Raw genomic sequence first — 17109 nt, 5'->3', positions numbered from 1 at the left:
AAAACATTTTAAAACAAATATCACTGTTTTTCATGCTTAAGTTCATTTTGAAAATGACTCACGCTTCAGTAAGCGAGTCAGTTATTAGACCAATTCATACAAACAACTTTTGAATTTGGGACATGTTTGAGACTAATTCATTAAGAACCGACTCATTTATTCGCAAATCGGACATCACGGATAACAATGTTCATTGTTCCGTGCAGCTTGCACAACACAAAATGTTGCCCTTTCTCTGAACTTGACTGCAGAACGACTGCACCGTAGAAGAGGAGTTTCCTTCAACAAATCGGTTTCATCCGGCAATTAAAATTAAAATTAAAAGGCTCACATATAAATTTATCTTTATCTGGCACAGCTTCAAGAATACAAGATTCTGGATCCTCAAAGTCACCCAAAAAATATAGCATGTTTCCTAAGATTTCCGATTTCTGGTGACAAACCTGCTCAGACACGCTGCCTTCAGGATGTAGCCTCATCCAAGAACAACTGCCAAACAGGATAATGTAAATGGAAAGGCCAGGTCAGCCCAGCCACAGTAAAGGTAACGCTCACTCTCAAATTTTGCATGGCACATGACTTGATGACAAATTAGCAGTGGCACCTTAGCGAGCATTAAAGAACAATAACACAGGATGTGGCGTTTTCCTCTGCTACGCTGGAAAACAAGAGCAATTACTTTGGCCTCAAGCTGTGCAGGTGCGGGCTACATTATTCAGAAACCAAACAAAGCCTTTATAACTTTGTAGGAACTAGCAAAATATGAGCCATTGTTTTATATTACTAATTGTTTTCCTGTAAGGGTTTTGTCTATACAGTGTAAAATCTCACTCAAGCTTAATTCTTTATCTGTCAGCCCTATAACACCAATGACTGGCACCAGCTAAAAATAGTCACTACTAACTTTATACTACCATTCAAAAGTTTGGGGTCAATAGGGTTTTTTTTCCTTGAAGGAAATTATAGTTTTATTCAGCAAGAATGCATTAAATGATTCAAAAGTTACATTTATAATGTTACAAAAGATTTCTACTTCAAATAATTGCTGTTCTTTTGAACGTTTTATTCATCAAAGAATCCTGTATTATGGTTTCCACAAAATATTAAGCAGCACAACTTTAGGAACATTGATAATTTAAGGAACATTTCTTGATCACCAAATTAATATATTAGAATGACCTCTGAAGGATCATGTGACACTGAAGACTGGTGTAATGGCTGCTGAAAATTCAGCTTTGCTTCACAGGAATAACTTACAATATATTAAAATAGAAAAAAAAATATTAAAATAGAACAGTTATTTTAAGTTGTAATAATATTTCACAATATTGCTGTTTTTTGTATTTTCGATCAAATAAATGCAGTCTTGGTGGGCATAAGAGACTTCTTTTAAAACCATTACAAAATCTCAACAACCTCAAACTTTTTAATAATAGTGTACATTTATCAGTAGTGGGACAGTAGTTTAGCTGTTTTCAAATCAGTGTAAATTTCCAAGCAGCAAGCTACTAGTGAATATAGGGATGGGTTAGTATGGTTGACTATCTTGTTACTATCCTGTTAGGTCGACTATATATTTTCAGCATTGGTACATTTAAATAGAGACCCTTTTTAAATATTTGAAAGTGTTTTAGCATGCTGAAAGTGTGCAGTACCAAAGTCCCTTTCAAGGAAAGTCTGTTCACTTGGCAGCCATATTTGCAATGCCTCCAGGCAGCTATTTTGGGTGTCCTATCTACTTGAATGGGGAAATCCGGAAATTTCAAAAACTGCTTGCCACATTCACAGTTAAAAAAAATATTTCAAATTATCAACAAAATTTGATATAAACTGTAAATGCTGCTTCTTATGCTCAAATAGTGTTATAAAAAGCTTATATTTCAGGTTGGCCCAGCCAATGTGCATATGCAGTCAGTCCCAAGTGCGGGTCTCAGGACAATGACTGTTTCTATGGCGACCAGAGCTTCTAATGGCAGCTGCAGTGATGTCATGACTTTACCGATTGGCAACTGGCTCTCTTATTTAGAAGGCGGTATTTGTTACACCATAATGCACACTGCATTTCGTCCAATATAATATGAGCGCACCGTCTTTGTATATCTGAAGCCTTTGGTAGTAATTTATGATTCTAACAGTTAGCACTGTATATATATATATAATACATACATACATACATACATACATATATATATATATATATATGTTCTCACTGAAAACACCACTACAGGAATTAAAGAACTGCTTGTGCTCCACCGCCTTTAACAAACTTCAACACAATCACTGTTGGACTTCAAATGGCCTGCTGTGAACAGTGCTCCTGTTATTACACATAATCCACAGGTTCATTGTGAGGTCTTGTGGAGAGATTAAAGGACCATATTTGTCTGTAGTCAGCTTTTAATAAACATATGGTGGCTTTAATAAATACTTGCAGAACAAAAAGGCTCAAACTGTTTTATGTTGAGAACTAGATATTACTGAAGTTTCATCACACAAAACTGCTTCTCGCACAGTAGCTCAGTTTTTGAGGACAGACTGTTCTAGGTTGATTCACAGCAGTGCCATACTTTTCCATTTCGTAATTATTGATTTAACTGCATTCCACAGCATATATTTAATGACTTGGAAATGTTCTTATATCTTTCACCTGCTTTGGGCTTTTGAATTACTTTTCAGAGTAGATTTGATTGTACTTTTTTCTTCAGGTCTAGGTTCTGCCACAATACTGACTCCACAGAATCTGGACCTTCTAAGTAAAGGTGTATTTATACTACAATCAGTTGAAACCTCTTGAATACACACAACTGCTCTCTATTTAATTAGTCTTTCTTGATTGGACTTTAATTGGCCTTTCTTGATTCTGTGGAATACAAAAGTGTGAATTTTTGAAGAATACCTTGTCCACCCTTTTCAATATAATGAATGTTAGGGGTGGGTGATATAGCCTCAAAATGATATCACGATATTTCAAGAATATTTGCGATAACGATTTTTATGACGATACAGAAAAAACAAAACATGGAACAACATTTTATTGGTGATTGCAGCTGGCAGGCAGCAGCATTTATTAGTGCAAACGAAATGAAGGGCATTTTCCATCCTTTTCCAATGAGCTACTGTCATCGATGACAAACTACCTAATTCGAAGTGTAAATCTATTGTCATAAGGTGGCAGCAGCAGCTGTGTTCAACTTGAAGCAGACCGATCGGTGACTTACAACTTATTTACCCCTAATTTACACTGCATGCGTCTGCGGCGCGTTACGGCTCCGACGCGGCCACTCTAGTCAATGCTTGTGTTTACACCAGCGGCGCCGAGGCACGTTTCAGAAGCGGTTCTCCGCACTGCTTCGCTAAAGATATGTGCCTCGCCTATTTTTGACGGTAAGAGTGTGCGCTCGAATATGCTCTAGAACTGCTCTCGCGATACTTTGATGTCATACACCGATCAGTCTGTGTAGCGCTGTTTCAAGTCGAACACACCTATTGGGTTTATGGTGTTGTTGTGCGCGCTAGGGAACGTAAATGCGCCAAACGTCATTGCATCGCTATATCATTGATATCGCGATATGACACTTTTTTATCATGTAAAAATGTATACCGGTATTATCGTGGACGGTATGATATGGCACACCCCTAATGAATGTTAATGAGTACTGGGGCTATTATTATACACATATATATGTGCATTTAGCATATACTGTATATATGCAATATATTACAAGAATTCTGAAGTCATACAATAGCTGTGTTCATCTCCTTTCGTGTCTTTTTGAAGCTTGAAAGCCTCAGTCTGCATTCACTGAAACTGCATCATAACGAGCAACCAGTACATGATTCAAAAATACTTTATTTGTGTCACTGTTATTTTACTGAATTAGTTTTTTTATGAATTAGTTTTTATATTTATGTTTTTTCTCTATAATAACTCTAGTTTGTGTTCAAAGAAAAAGGAAGTTGTACAGGTTTGAAATGAAAAAATGAAAAAATTATTGAAATTTCAACAATCCCTTTGAAGATACAATTCTGCAAAACAACATAACTTAGAGGTTTAATAAAACTTTTTAGGCACTCTACATGTTCAGGCACTGGAATCTTCTACAGAGGGAAAGTGACCCATGGCTCTGCTGGGTAAAATGGTGTGAGAGGATTTGTGTGTTTAATTAAGCACTGCGATTATATCGCTGGGAGGGAATTTAATCCCTCTGAAAGACGCAGTGAGAGTCTACATCAGGGGTGGGGAACGTCGGTCCTGGAGAGCCGCAGCCCTGCAGAGTTTTGCTTCAACCCTAATCAAACACACCTGAACAAGCTAATCAAGGTCTGAACGGTTACTAGGAAGCTACAGGCAGGTGAGTTTTCATTAGGGTTGGAGCTGAACTCTGCAGGGCTGCGGCACTCCAGGACCGGAGTTCGCCACCCCTGGTCTACATCAATGGCTTTACAAGACAGTTATGTGTTTTGAAAATGCGAGCTTGAGCAATGGAATGGCATTATACTTACCATGCTGCCCAGTTTGGAAGATGAGGAACTGGTTCTCTGCTTGTATAAAGTGTTGCCCTCCATGCAGTGAGGATCCCTGAGGTTGAGGTGAAGTCTGGGTCCTCCTGCACCCTCAGAGGCTGACCGCAGACGTCTCTCCATGCGCATCACCTCATGGTACGGGCTCACACTGCTGCACATGGACACTGTAACAAACATAGATTAGAGAATCATAAAGAATCATATCCCTCAAAACAAAGAGCTGCTGCCCAACAGTTCTGAGTTATGAAGCAGTGGACAATAACAATTGCAAAACTTCGTAATTCACTGTATTAGATTACACATTATGATATGATATGATATATGATATGATATATGTATTTATATATTAGTGGTCGACCGATATTGTTTTTTTGACAGCCGATGCGATAACTGAAAATCAGGGTGGCCGATATAAAACCGATATAATTTTATTTATTTTAATTAATATTTAAGAAATTTGAAATCATTTGAAAAATTATTTAAAAAAAATAAATGTGTTAAACAAACATACTTTAGATGACAGTATTTTTCACAAATAAATATTTAAAGGGGTCATATGATGCGATTTCAGTTTTTCCTTTCTCTTTGAAGTGTTACAAGCTCTTGGTGCATAAAGAAGATCTGTAAAGTTGCAAAGACTAAAGTCTCAAATCTAAAGAGATATTCTTTATAAAAGTTAAGAGTCAACCACGCCTACCTAAAACGGCTCGTTCTAACACGCCCCCAACATGTCTACGTCACAATGTGGGAAGATTTGCATAACGCCACCCAAATGTTCACGCAAAGAAAGGAGGCGTAACTTTTATTCTCGCTGTAGTATTGTTGTTGCCACCGCCGCCATGTCGTGAAGGTGCTGTGTGTTTCGTTGTGAAAGCGAAACTACTTTGTTTGACCTTCCAAAAGAGGACGATATCCGCTTCATCATGCCTGGAGCTGATCCATGCTGGTCGCTGTGGAAATACATCAACTTTGCGCTGTGGATCGCCGGATGGGCTTTCACCGTGGATGAAGCGGAGTCCAGCACGGGGTCGTCACATGTGGTTGTCGCAAGCCCGCTGGACGCTCCTTCGTCGAAATATACACTTTATATATTTAAGCTACAATAAAGTGTTATGGAAGATACACATGAATGGCTTTAAACTGCAACTGTGAATTGCACTTCTATGGAAAACAACAATATTCAAATGTAGTGGAAAATATAAATATGGAAACCACCTTGTTACCAAGTTTCCTCCCTTAAACTGAATTATTACAATTTCAACAGTATCTCACCATATGTACAGAAATAGATAGATCTCAATGGACTTTAACTTAGGCTGTAGGTCACAATCTAAAGAATATGTAAAACATGTAGCAAAGACATTAAATACACAAAGAAAAAAGTGTCAAGCCTAGGGCACAAACTACAACTCACCCACTGCATCAGATTTGCACAAAATAAGTTTAGTTTATCTCTTAACCTAGATATTAAAATCTAAACAACATGGATAGGTGAAACAGTCTAACAAAGAGTCATTAATTATGTTTCAGTACTGTACTATCATCAAAAATGCTTTAATCCTGGATCCTATACTGACACAAATATTCACAATCAAAGAAATATACCGATATTCAGTGAAAGCCCAAAACCTACACAGTCACAAGAAAACCTGCATAAAAAGACACAATAACAGTGATTGCTGTAAATATATTCACAAGGAAAAAGCATGCAAAAAATAAACTGGCTCAAATTTATGGAATACTTGTTTTACCAAAATAATATGCTGCCAACATGGTAAACAACAGACACCAAGCCTGTAATTGTAAATGAAACCACTGAGTGTAGAGTTCACTCTCTCCTGCAAGAGGATCCATAGTAAAGCCAATATCAGGTCATCATCACTACAGGAAATTCAATACAGCGGAGCTGGTTAGTTTCCCATAAACCTCTAAGCCACAGGCATTCTGGAGTGAAAGCACTTATAATGTCAAAGTATAATTTACAGAAGGGAAAATCACAGGTCATAAGAAAACTACAGCCAAACTGGAGCATAAAGTATTGCTTCTAAAGGGAGGGGTGAATGTTTTTTTGTTTTTTTTTAAATAAAGTTCCCAGTTTTTGTTTGCGTGTATAAAAATACTAGTTTAAGCTTTCAGCAGTTCCAGAGCTGTGAAGATCAGTTACACATTCAGTTTAAGGTTACATGTTATGCAGAGCTTTTATAGGTTATTACATGAGGGCTTAAATTTCATTTTTAAAACACAAATATGATAATCAACTATGTGAAAGATTAATTCATTACAAATAATGAATAATGTGGCATTAATAGTATCTGATGCCTGATATCTCTCCAGCATTAACCGACTTCTCATTTAGCATATTACGTGGCTCTCTGGAATACTACATGCTGATTGGTCAATCACAGTATTTTTCAATATTTTGTATACTGACCCACTACACAATATAATTGACTGTTGTTGCCATAAAAAAAGTTTCTACATATATCTGTGCTATATTCATTCATGTATATTCTCTCTCTCTGAGGTCCCTTCTTTTATAATAAATACATAGGTCTTTTTTTTTTTTTTTTTTGGCAAGTAGCTGTGTAACAGCAAGAAAACGTGCAGATAGCTGGTCACATCATTTTGCCTTACGATGTACCAAAAACATTGTGAAGACAATTCATTTGGCTGTCACGTTTAAAACAAATTTAACCAGAAAAAACAACTTCATGAATACCTGTAGTACCCAACTTTTCCGTTGTTTTTGTCTTTCCAAACATTTTTTTAAACTTCAGCATCCATGGCCTCATGTGAAATTAAAGTGTCAATCAGAGCAGTTCATTATCTTGGTGAAAGCAGAAAGTTATCTAGGAAGCTCTGAGGTCATAAGAGCTACAGATGAAATCTCAGTGAAAGATTAGTGAAACTGGTTTAAAGATCAAAGATTAACACGTTTCTGTCATGGAACAAGCATGTGAATAATTTCCCACAAAACTTGCTCTTCTATATAAACAAACAAAGCAGCAACTGAGTTTGCTGACATTACCTGTGTGCGGCTTTCTCAGGTGACTTGGCCTTGTCTCTAGTTTGCTCAGGCCTGATGATCTTCCTGCCTGCTGGATGAGTACAGTGTTCCTAGACCGCCTTTCACGGGCGTCTGGGCTGGAGCTGCTGTCCTCACTCAGTTCTGGAGCTTGCTCAATCTCACTGGCCTCTGACTGGTCAGGGTTAGCATTAGCATTAAGGTTAGTGTTAGGGTTCAGCTCTTTCACTGTCTGCAGTAGTACTGGTTCCGTATGGGCAGTGGTGCTCTCACGCTGTGTGTTGGCTGTGTGGCTGGTATCTGGCAGTAAGTGCTTTTCCGTGCAGGCCTGGGCTGGGGAGAAGGGCACCTGCGACGGAGAAACAGCTTGGCTGAAGTTTTCAGGTGGAGCAGCTGGACTGGGGGCTGGCAAAGCGTCAACTTCTGAGACAGAGTCTTCAGCGACGTGAACAAAATCAGATGGTGTTATTGCCGTGGTGCGGTCTTCTGAGATCATGGGCGACTGTAGAGAACTCTCAGCCAGTTCTCCAGGCGAGGAACCTGGGGTACCAGTTTTAGGAGGATCTTCCACACCATCCTGACCTTTACCCTGGTCTGGGACATTGGACAAGTTCTTGGAAAAACGTTGGTGAGCTGATAAGGACTTGGGCAGCAGCTGCTTCTTATGCTTGGAAGACCTCTTGCTGCTCACATCATCGAGGAACCCTGAATCATCTCCCTCATTGGTCCCTGAGCTGATGCAATTAATAAACACGCTGCGATTAGCGGACACTTTCTCAAGGTTTTCCGTCTGAGATCGGGTGATCTTCTTCTTGTGTCCGCCAAATCTGAATGAATGCCGCGTCTTTGAGATGGAACCATCTCGAAAGGTGACTTCAGATCCCTGGCTGCGATTGTCCAGGCTGAGCTGGGTTGGGTCGCTGTTCCTCTTACTGTGGAAGCTGAGGGACGGTGTGCGGAACAGGCTGCGCCGTTTGCTCGTGCTGCTGGAACTGGAATTCGTGCTGGAGGGAGAGGAAGTGTGAACGCCATTGCCAACACCACCGGACGAGGGTGAGGAGGGGAGCGAGTCCTGCCTCTTTCGCACACTACGTCTAAAGATGGGAAGCCTGGAGACCAGGGTGGAGCGGCGTGTCCCTGATTCGCCCATTAAAATCGAGCACCAGATCAGACACACTGCAAACAGGTAAAAAGACAGACTCAGAATTAGCATGACGGCCTTAACAAAGAGACACAAACAGGATTGGAAATAACCACCAGCCAAATAATTTTGGTAATTTTGGCTTCTCTACAAGGCAACATGACTCGCATCTGACAAGAAATTCTGTTATTTAGAAACAAAAACAAACTCTTGAGGAACCAATTTGTTAATAGTCTGATAAACAGGTGCAGGGAAAGTTGGCAAAACACATTTGAGACTTCACTAGTTCACCTCCTTTGTTTAACAGTTCTGTCTAATAACTAAAAGACAAATGCATTAATCATTTTCATATTTCAAACTGTGCTGCTCTATATCCAGTTTGTATATCGATGTCATATACACTGTGTACTGTATGTAAAATGAGCATTACCTGGTCTTTGTTTAAGAAAATATGATTCCCAGTGAGCACAGGCTTACTAGATTACTGTTGGTTACTGTGTTTACTACCTTTTTATTCTTGTTAACAATTTCTTTACGAATACTATATACTTTATTTAAAATAAATCTGTGAAAGATACTATGATTGATAACAGAATTAGAATTATTAGAAACAGAATTATTTTCCCAAATTCAAATTATTTTTTAGAATTAAAACAAATACTACACTTTTCTTACAACTGTTATGCATATGTATATAAAATATATACATATGTGATCCCAAGTATCACACTGCATGTTCAGTTGATTTTGGCATTTGCACAATTCCAAATATTTTTAAATATTTGTCAAAAAGAAAGAAAGAAAAGTTTAAGACAATGTTTCATTTGTTATATTCTCATTCATCATTATTCTTGTATTATTCTTAGTATTTTAGTGGAAAAATGAAAGAAAATAGTCAAACAACTTTAGAGGTAATCTAAAATGGGTTCCAAAAAATAATAGCAGACACAGACATATTATTTTAAAGAGGTCAGAGTCCACCTATCAGCCACAGTGTCCTCAGTGGTCCTCAAATGTGGGGAAAATGTGAATTAAAATACTGTATATCACTTTACTAATTAATTGGCTTCTAAAAACCTGAAAGGCTGGTAAAATTCTGCATCCTCTGTGTCTAATAGGCAAAAATTTAATTTCCCACCATAGCCAAAACGATTTAGATTCACAAGGGAAAAATCCAGGGGAGCTGCATTACTGTTTGCTGAGCACAATTAATTACAGCACATTAAGCATACTGTGCTGACCTTCTGCTAATACTGTACTGTACTAAAATCACAGTGAAACGTGTTCCCTCTGACAAATTTACAAAACATGTACACACCTCATACCCTTGTGGTGACAGTTGGAGATGCACCCTTGACAGCGTTACTTAGCTTGCTTGACCTGACATGTTTTAATAGGTAATGGCAGTCTAACATTACAGCACACTTAATTATTTTCAGATATTTAGCATAATAATCATGACAATGCCAATGTTGTAATAAAAAAACAAACCAACTCATGAAACTTTTATGCAAGTTAAAAATTATGGCAGACACAAGCTATAACAGTAAGTGTTTTGTGGGAAACATGTACATTATATTTGACATAACGAACATTTAGAAACATTATACGCTAGCAACAATGAAATTAGAAGTAATTTAAATAAATCTGGCATAAAATCTAAGGCGAAACTATGCCAAAGAAGAATATCCATAAAGTGTGAATATCTATTAATCAAAGCAAAAAGGCCCATACCCAACAATCTGATGTTATCTGCCTCTCTAAATAGCATTTTTGGGCATCATACGCGCGTACATCATATTTGGGAATCGCAGCACTGCTACAAAGCTCCAAACATGCTATTTAGGTATCTCGCTATGTTTTGAGACACAGCATTTGCGCAATACAGACCTATTATTAGATATACCCATCATATCAGCAGCTGCACTGATGGACACACGGCGTCAAGAAACACTGAATAACCAATAAAACGGCGACATACAGCAGCCGCCTTCTATCGTTACACGCGCTCTGACCGCAGGAACAGCTCCGCACACAAACATTACCTTGCGATGAAACCTCAGTTTACAACCCGTTGATATTCCCTTCGCTGTCAGTTTGAGCGTGAAGCCAAAATGCTCGTGGCATCACATCCGGCGACTTTCACGTCAAAGCGCTAAATTCTCCTGTCAGGATCCTGGCTCTCGCTCGCGCTAAATCCACATCAAGTGACGTGGAATGTGCTCGCGCTTTGCTTCCGCGTTTCCGCCTCTGAGAATGACGCAAGGTACCTGCGTGAGCGTCATTTAAAGACGGCACACAGGTGCGTGCAGTAGTCCTGGGATGGTCAAATAAAAGAGTGTAATCACACAATTATCTGTATCATCATTATTGGAATTCCTTGTATATGAAAAAATTGTTTAAATTTATAAATATCTTTTCATAGCTTTTCTCCGTCATTTTGTGACAGCTAAATGTAAAAGCAGAAATTCTATTAGAGCATGTAATAGACGCGAATTTGACGCTCTATTCGCGTTTGGTGTGAACGCAGCATTAGAGTGTCTTTATGTAGTGCAAAGACTTGTGCACAGAAAAGTGAAATTCCCTTTCAGTCAGTCACTTCGACGTTGTGCTGAAGTTTCCGACACTAGGGGTCGCTCTTAGGAGCCCAGACACCTCTGACATCAATTGGCGAGAAAAATTTGCAGAAGGCAAGCCTGAAACCAGTTAAGGCTAGAAGGTATACAGCAAAAACTACTGGGCATGCGCACATCAATAGGCGCTTGTAACACTCCAAAGAGAAAGGAAAACTTGAAATCGCATCATATGACCCCTTTAAGAAAAATAAATATCGATTTGTCAGTGAAGTGGTAAGCTTTTCGTCTTTGTTTGTTTGTTTGTTTATTTATTTATTTTTATTATACTCTGGCCCCATTTAATTTTACTTCATTGTTTGCATAAATTAGATCTGTAACATGCTGTTTACTGTGATTTTTTTAAATATTTATTATGGGGAAAAAAACATTTATTTGGGGGTTGTTTATGTTAATATCCATATATAATCAGCTTATTTCATTTTTATTTTATTTTTAAGGAAACCGCAGACATAAGATCTTCAGTTGCAGGTGAGGTGGTCGTTGTTTAGGCCTACTGATGTATTTATGATGTTCTATACATTGTATATGTAGCATTAACGCAGAGTAAATGTCCATCAGTTGTTTGGAAGGAATCAAAGCAGTATTTTTAACAAATCTAGGCCAGTGAAGCACTTTTAATTATATTACATTCTTCAGTTTTCATTGTCAAGTGTTTTTTTTCTGTAAGCAAGCAGTAAAACCATATCTTATAGCTGTAATTATTATTATTAATAAAATTAAAATGGTCCGCCCGATATTATAAGTCTAAGAGAAAAATATCTAACTCATTAGCTGATCCAGCCATGAAATACAAAAGTGCATGAGTTAAATCACTCCTGTAAAATATCACGTTTTTACAACGTACAGCAACGTTAGCCTGAATCCCATAACATCGCTGGGATAAATTCCTCTACAGCCTGCTGCAATTCTTTGGAATTCCACGTGATGTCTCTGTTGTTACAAATTTGAGCTTCTAAGTTCCGTTTGAGAAGCAGCTAATGTTTATGGTATTTGAGACTAAACTGGTTATTCATTTATGATTACGTTGAGTCTAAAAGGAATTCAATTCATATTGTGTAAAAGCAACTAATTATTGTTTGTTCTGTGTAAACTATGTAATCCTATGCGCAATGTAATCCTATGTGTAATGCTGCGTTCACACCAAACGCGAATAGAGCGTCTGATTGGCGAGAAAAATTTGCAGAAGGCAAGCCTGAAACCAGTTAAGGCTAGAAGGTATACAGCAAAAACTACTGGGCATGCGCACATCAATAGGCTATAGCGTAATTTTTCTCACACTGTACAACAATAATTACTATTTTTGCATTATTGTAAGGGGTAGGTTTAGGGTTGGGGTAGGTGTAGACGTTAATAAAACACAATAATAGGTAGAAAATTAAATTTATTGTTAGCTTCCGGTTTTTGCTGTATCCCTTCTAGCCACAACAACCTTTAGCCAAAAAAGCGTAACGGCTAATGTTTCCGCTTTGGCAGTATGTGGGAACGGAGACTAGAGGCCGTTTTCTTGGGGGAGAGGTTGTTTTTTTGAATGGATGTCAATGGAGGAGAGGCTTCACTACGCTGAATAAACAGCTTTTTAGAGGAAACAGCTTATCATTTAATGATCCAAGTTGACCGTTACACTTTCTCCAATAGTAAGTAATACAGACCCTCGTATCTCCCAATAGTAAGACAATCTCTGATTTGCATAGCTGGACACACCCCAGATATCTGGGTATAGGCCAGCATAACATTCACTCACTCGTTCTGTTTTTTGGAGCCAAATGCAACGCCTCTCTGTGAGAAGAGGCACTCATTCGCCTCTCGATCTCCTCATCATTGGATCTACAGAACAGGCAGCAGTCTTTCCCTTCTCATACAACAGCTAAGTGTTGTGAGAGTACCCCTGGGTGCTTCAACGACGATCTTTGAGAGCAAATTTCATCCTAAAAGAGTAAATTCTCTGAAAGAGCTTCACGGGAAGAATTGTTTGTTTACATCATGCCTTTCCACCCTTGTTCTTCTGGTTGCAGTTATTATGTATTATGGGCCGTGCTTACGCTGAAGCAGCATTCGTGGGTGGTTTATGTCCCGCTTGCGAGGTCCTGGCCATAGGCACATTGCGCTTGCAGCTCGGGTTCTTCACCAAAAGACCCTGGGTCACCCCAGCCACTTCCCATTCCGACTCTGGGCAGGGCGATGTCCATGCTAGTAGTCCAGGAGTGCCATCTGTGGCTCAACCTGGCTGAGATGCGGGAAGTCGAGAAAGTACGCTTTCTTGATGCCCTCATTTCCTAGGTTGGTCTCTTTGGCGACACCGTGGAAGAATTTGCGCAGCAGTTCTCCATGGTTAAGAAGCAGTCAGAGGCCATCAAACACATCCTGCCTTGGCGTGGGTCACGCCGCTGGGACTGATGCATATGAGACTGCTTCAGCACTGGCTTCATTCCCGAGTCCCGAGATGGGCATGGCGCCAAGGCACACATCATGTGAACATCACACCAGAGTGTCGCCGCACTTTCGGCCCTTGGAAGGGCATCTCATTTCTATGGGCAGAAGTGCCCTTAGAAAAGGTTTCCAGATGCATCGTTGCTACAACAGATGCTTCTGAGACATGCTGGGGTGCTGTATGCAATGGGCATGCAGCTTCTGGGGTCTGGACGGGCCCCCGGCTGCATTGGCATATCAACTGCCTTCTTGGCGGCTCTTCTGGTTGTTGAAGAGTGAGGTCATAAGTCTTGGGCATTTGAAGGTTGTGAGGAGGAGAGGTGCATTTGGTCGTGACACATGGCTTGTCAACATCTGCGCCCCCGTGGTCTCGTAACGCAGTTCAGCAGCTGTGCCATTTAGTATAGAGACCCCTAGTGTTGGAAACTTCAACACGACATCAAAGTGACAGACTGAAAGGGCAGTGGCGGCTCGTCGGGGGAGGATTTTAAGGTGAAAATGGGAGGAGGACGATTTAATGTATGTATGTCGTTTTCTTTACGTTTTCTGACTAAAAGCAACCAAAAAGCCATTTTAAAGTGTTAAGCAAATAATAATAATAATAATCGGCAGGGATCCCAGACCAATACAGTGTGCCTCCTCTATTTTAAAACCCACGAGCCACCACTGTGAAAGGGAACATCTCAGTTACGTACGGTAACCCTAGTTCCCTGATGGAGGGAACGGAGACATTGTGTCCCTTATGCCACAACTCTGAACTGCCTCTGAGTGGGGTGAGACGCTTCTCGACTCCTCAGAACAGAAATAGTGAGCAAATGCTACGTTGGCGTATTTATACCCGGATGTCCGGGGTGTGGCCAGCAATTTCACTGGCCTTTTCTCAATGATGTCAGAGGTGTCTGGGCTCCCAAGAGTGACCCCTAGTGTCGGAAACTTTGACACAACATCTCCGTTCCCTCCATCAGGGAACGAGGATTATCATACATAACCGAGACGTTTTTGCAGGCACATGCTTATCTCATAAACAGCGTAGGTTGTGTACAAAACCAAGGCAGCTATGTATAAAAACAGACTTTAATAAATGAAGTGTCCAACATGCCAATAAATGTGTTATATAAAGATCTAGAAAAACCATTTAAAAATCTGCTCAGATTTTTATGTGAATATTAAAGTGATTTGAATGGAGTGTCTGTACAATGAGTATTTTTGAATGTAATCTAGAAAGTGTTGTTAGACTGCGTCACTACGTGTGTCACTCCTAGCAGCACTAATAAACCCAATCTGAATCAACTCAACTTGTGTGTGTCTGAGGGCTGATTCATTCAATTCCACACTAATATGTGCATTATAATGACTTTTTCCTTCTTTACATCCATTTTGTCATCATACAAAAGAAATCTAATAATGTTCTTGTTTTTTTATATATTTAATGCATTTCTGATTATTCAAATGTAGCCAAAAAATTATATGCTATTTAAAGGACAGCATGCTGGGGTGTATTATTCAAGGAAATGGATTTGTAATCTATATTACCCAGAAAAGTGGACTGGTAAATGCTCTCAGAAACAATAAAAATATGACTTACAGGAACAGTTCACTCAAAAATGAAAATTCTGTCATTATGTACTTAACCTAATGATGTTAAACCATCACTTTATTTTCTCTGAACATGAAAAGAGAAATTTATTAGAATGTACTGGTTCTTTTTTTTTTCCCCATCCAGTTTTACTGGGAAAAAAATATCATAATAATGGTCTAACATATGTGCTTTACTTCAAGCCTTCAGAAGCAATACATCAGGAACAGACTGAAAATTATTATAAAATCTATTTAAATCTTTAAATCTACTTTTCTCATTAACACACCTAGAGCATGTGACAAGACTTTAAGTTAATGACTTAAATTTCAAAATTGTTCTGTAAAGATACATAGTGAATATAGCACACAGGACTTTTTACTTTTAATTTTATGGTATTTTTATAAATTTTTAGAAGCTTGAAAGGTTCAGTCCCCATTCATGGCAATTGCATGGAAAAGAGGAACTTTAAAATATCTCCTTTTGTGTTCCACAGATGAAAGAAAGTATGGTTTTGGATGTGGGTGAGTAAATAATTACAGAATTTTCATTACTGGGTAACATTCTCTGGGAAATTACCCTGAAAGTGTTATTTTCAGAATCAGCTTCATTGAACTCTTCCCTCTCATGACCTCTTCCTCTTCGTTTTCTGCCTTTCATTTCTTGTTCTGGATCTGAGACTCTACATATTTCCATTATCATCCATTATCTGATCTTATTAAAGGGCTCTCGCCGGCTTTCCTCTTAAACATTTTAGTACTAATAATTACCTTTTCAAGATCTGGTTTTGAATGTCTTTCTGTTGTTTCTTTGACTAACGCTTGCAGTTTCTTTCCCTGAAAATGGTTTTTATCAGTGTATTAGCTTTAAAATGTCATGGCGATGCGGACAGCACTGTGGCACTGAAGCAAACCTTTATAAGTGTGCTGTGACAGAGACAAAAAATTCTGAACTGAATCACTGAACTTACCCCTGATGTAGTTGGACAAAGCTACAAAGTAAGGATCATTATTCCTCCCATATGCACTCTTTGATGGACTTGAAAAAAATCTATTTATAAAGTCTAGATAAAGTGGCAGTGTAGCCGTAACTCTTTATGCCAACTATTCCACCTCCTCAGACACACAAGAGAAAGAATATGTTCTTCACCTCTGAGGCTATCAAGTTTCCACCAGACATTTACACAGAGAGTAATATTGATTGTGATCAGGCTCCAAAAGAAACATTGAAAGAAAAAACTCATCTGACAGATTTGTGATGTCAAGCAAAGCATAATTTTTTGGACACCTTGACCCTTGCTCTCTGTTTCTGAGTTTAAGACTTTTTTGTACATTCATTACTGGAAACCCATTGACTTTTATTTGGATGGACATTGGAGACATTTTTCTAAATATCTATTTTTGTGTTATTTAACTGTCCCTTTAAACTATATGTGAACCCTAAAAATTAGATGCAGATAAGAAGTGTACTGTAATATGCGTCATTTAATACTGTGAATTAAGAAACGAATGCCAACATTGATACGTGGTTTAAAATCGACAAATTTAAAATCCACTTTTAATGTTAAAACAGTATTTATGTGCCAAAAACACACAATGTAGTTTTGCATGACCATTTTCACCCTCTGCTCTCTGTGTCTTTTAACTGTCTTATAATTTGCACGACACAAACTGATAAATCAGCCTGAAATCATCAAACCTTATTAAAAATACACCTTAGTGTGTTCACGTATTCATACCTGTTCAGATCTGTTTGATGTCAGTAAGATGTGAGATCTCTC

General features: G+C 38.7%; 1 protein-coding gene across 1 annotated transcript in view; it reads right to left on the bottom strand.

Moving 5' to 3' along the window:
* Positions 1–10925, bottom strand: part of LOC107680182 (serine-rich coiled-coil domain-containing protein 1-like) — a 38647-nt gene extending 27722 nt beyond the window's left edge. Inside the window, exons 1-3 of the mRNA XM_016475969.1 lie at positions 10736–10925; positions 7553–8725; positions 4504–4688 (exon numbers count right to left, since the gene is read on the bottom strand). Coding sequence (XP_016331455.1) covers positions 4504–4688; positions 7553–8699 — 1332 coding nt within the window. The 5' untranslated portion in view covers positions 8700–8725; positions 10736–10925. The remainder of the gene's footprint in view (positions 1–4503; positions 4689–7552; positions 8726–10735) is intronic.
* Between the last annotated feature and the right edge of the window lie 6184 nt (positions 10926–17109).

This window comes from Sinocyclocheilus anshuiensis, unplaced genomic scaffold, assembly GCF_001515605.1.
Source record: "Sinocyclocheilus anshuiensis isolate Anshui unplaced genomic scaffold, SAMN03320099.WGS_v1.1 scaffold13, whole genome shotgun sequence".
In the NCBI taxonomy this organism is placed as follows: Eukaryota; Metazoa; Chordata; class Actinopteri; order Cypriniformes; family Cyprinidae; genus Sinocyclocheilus; species Sinocyclocheilus anshuiensis.
This window is presented reverse-complemented; position numbering and strand designations above follow the sequence as displayed.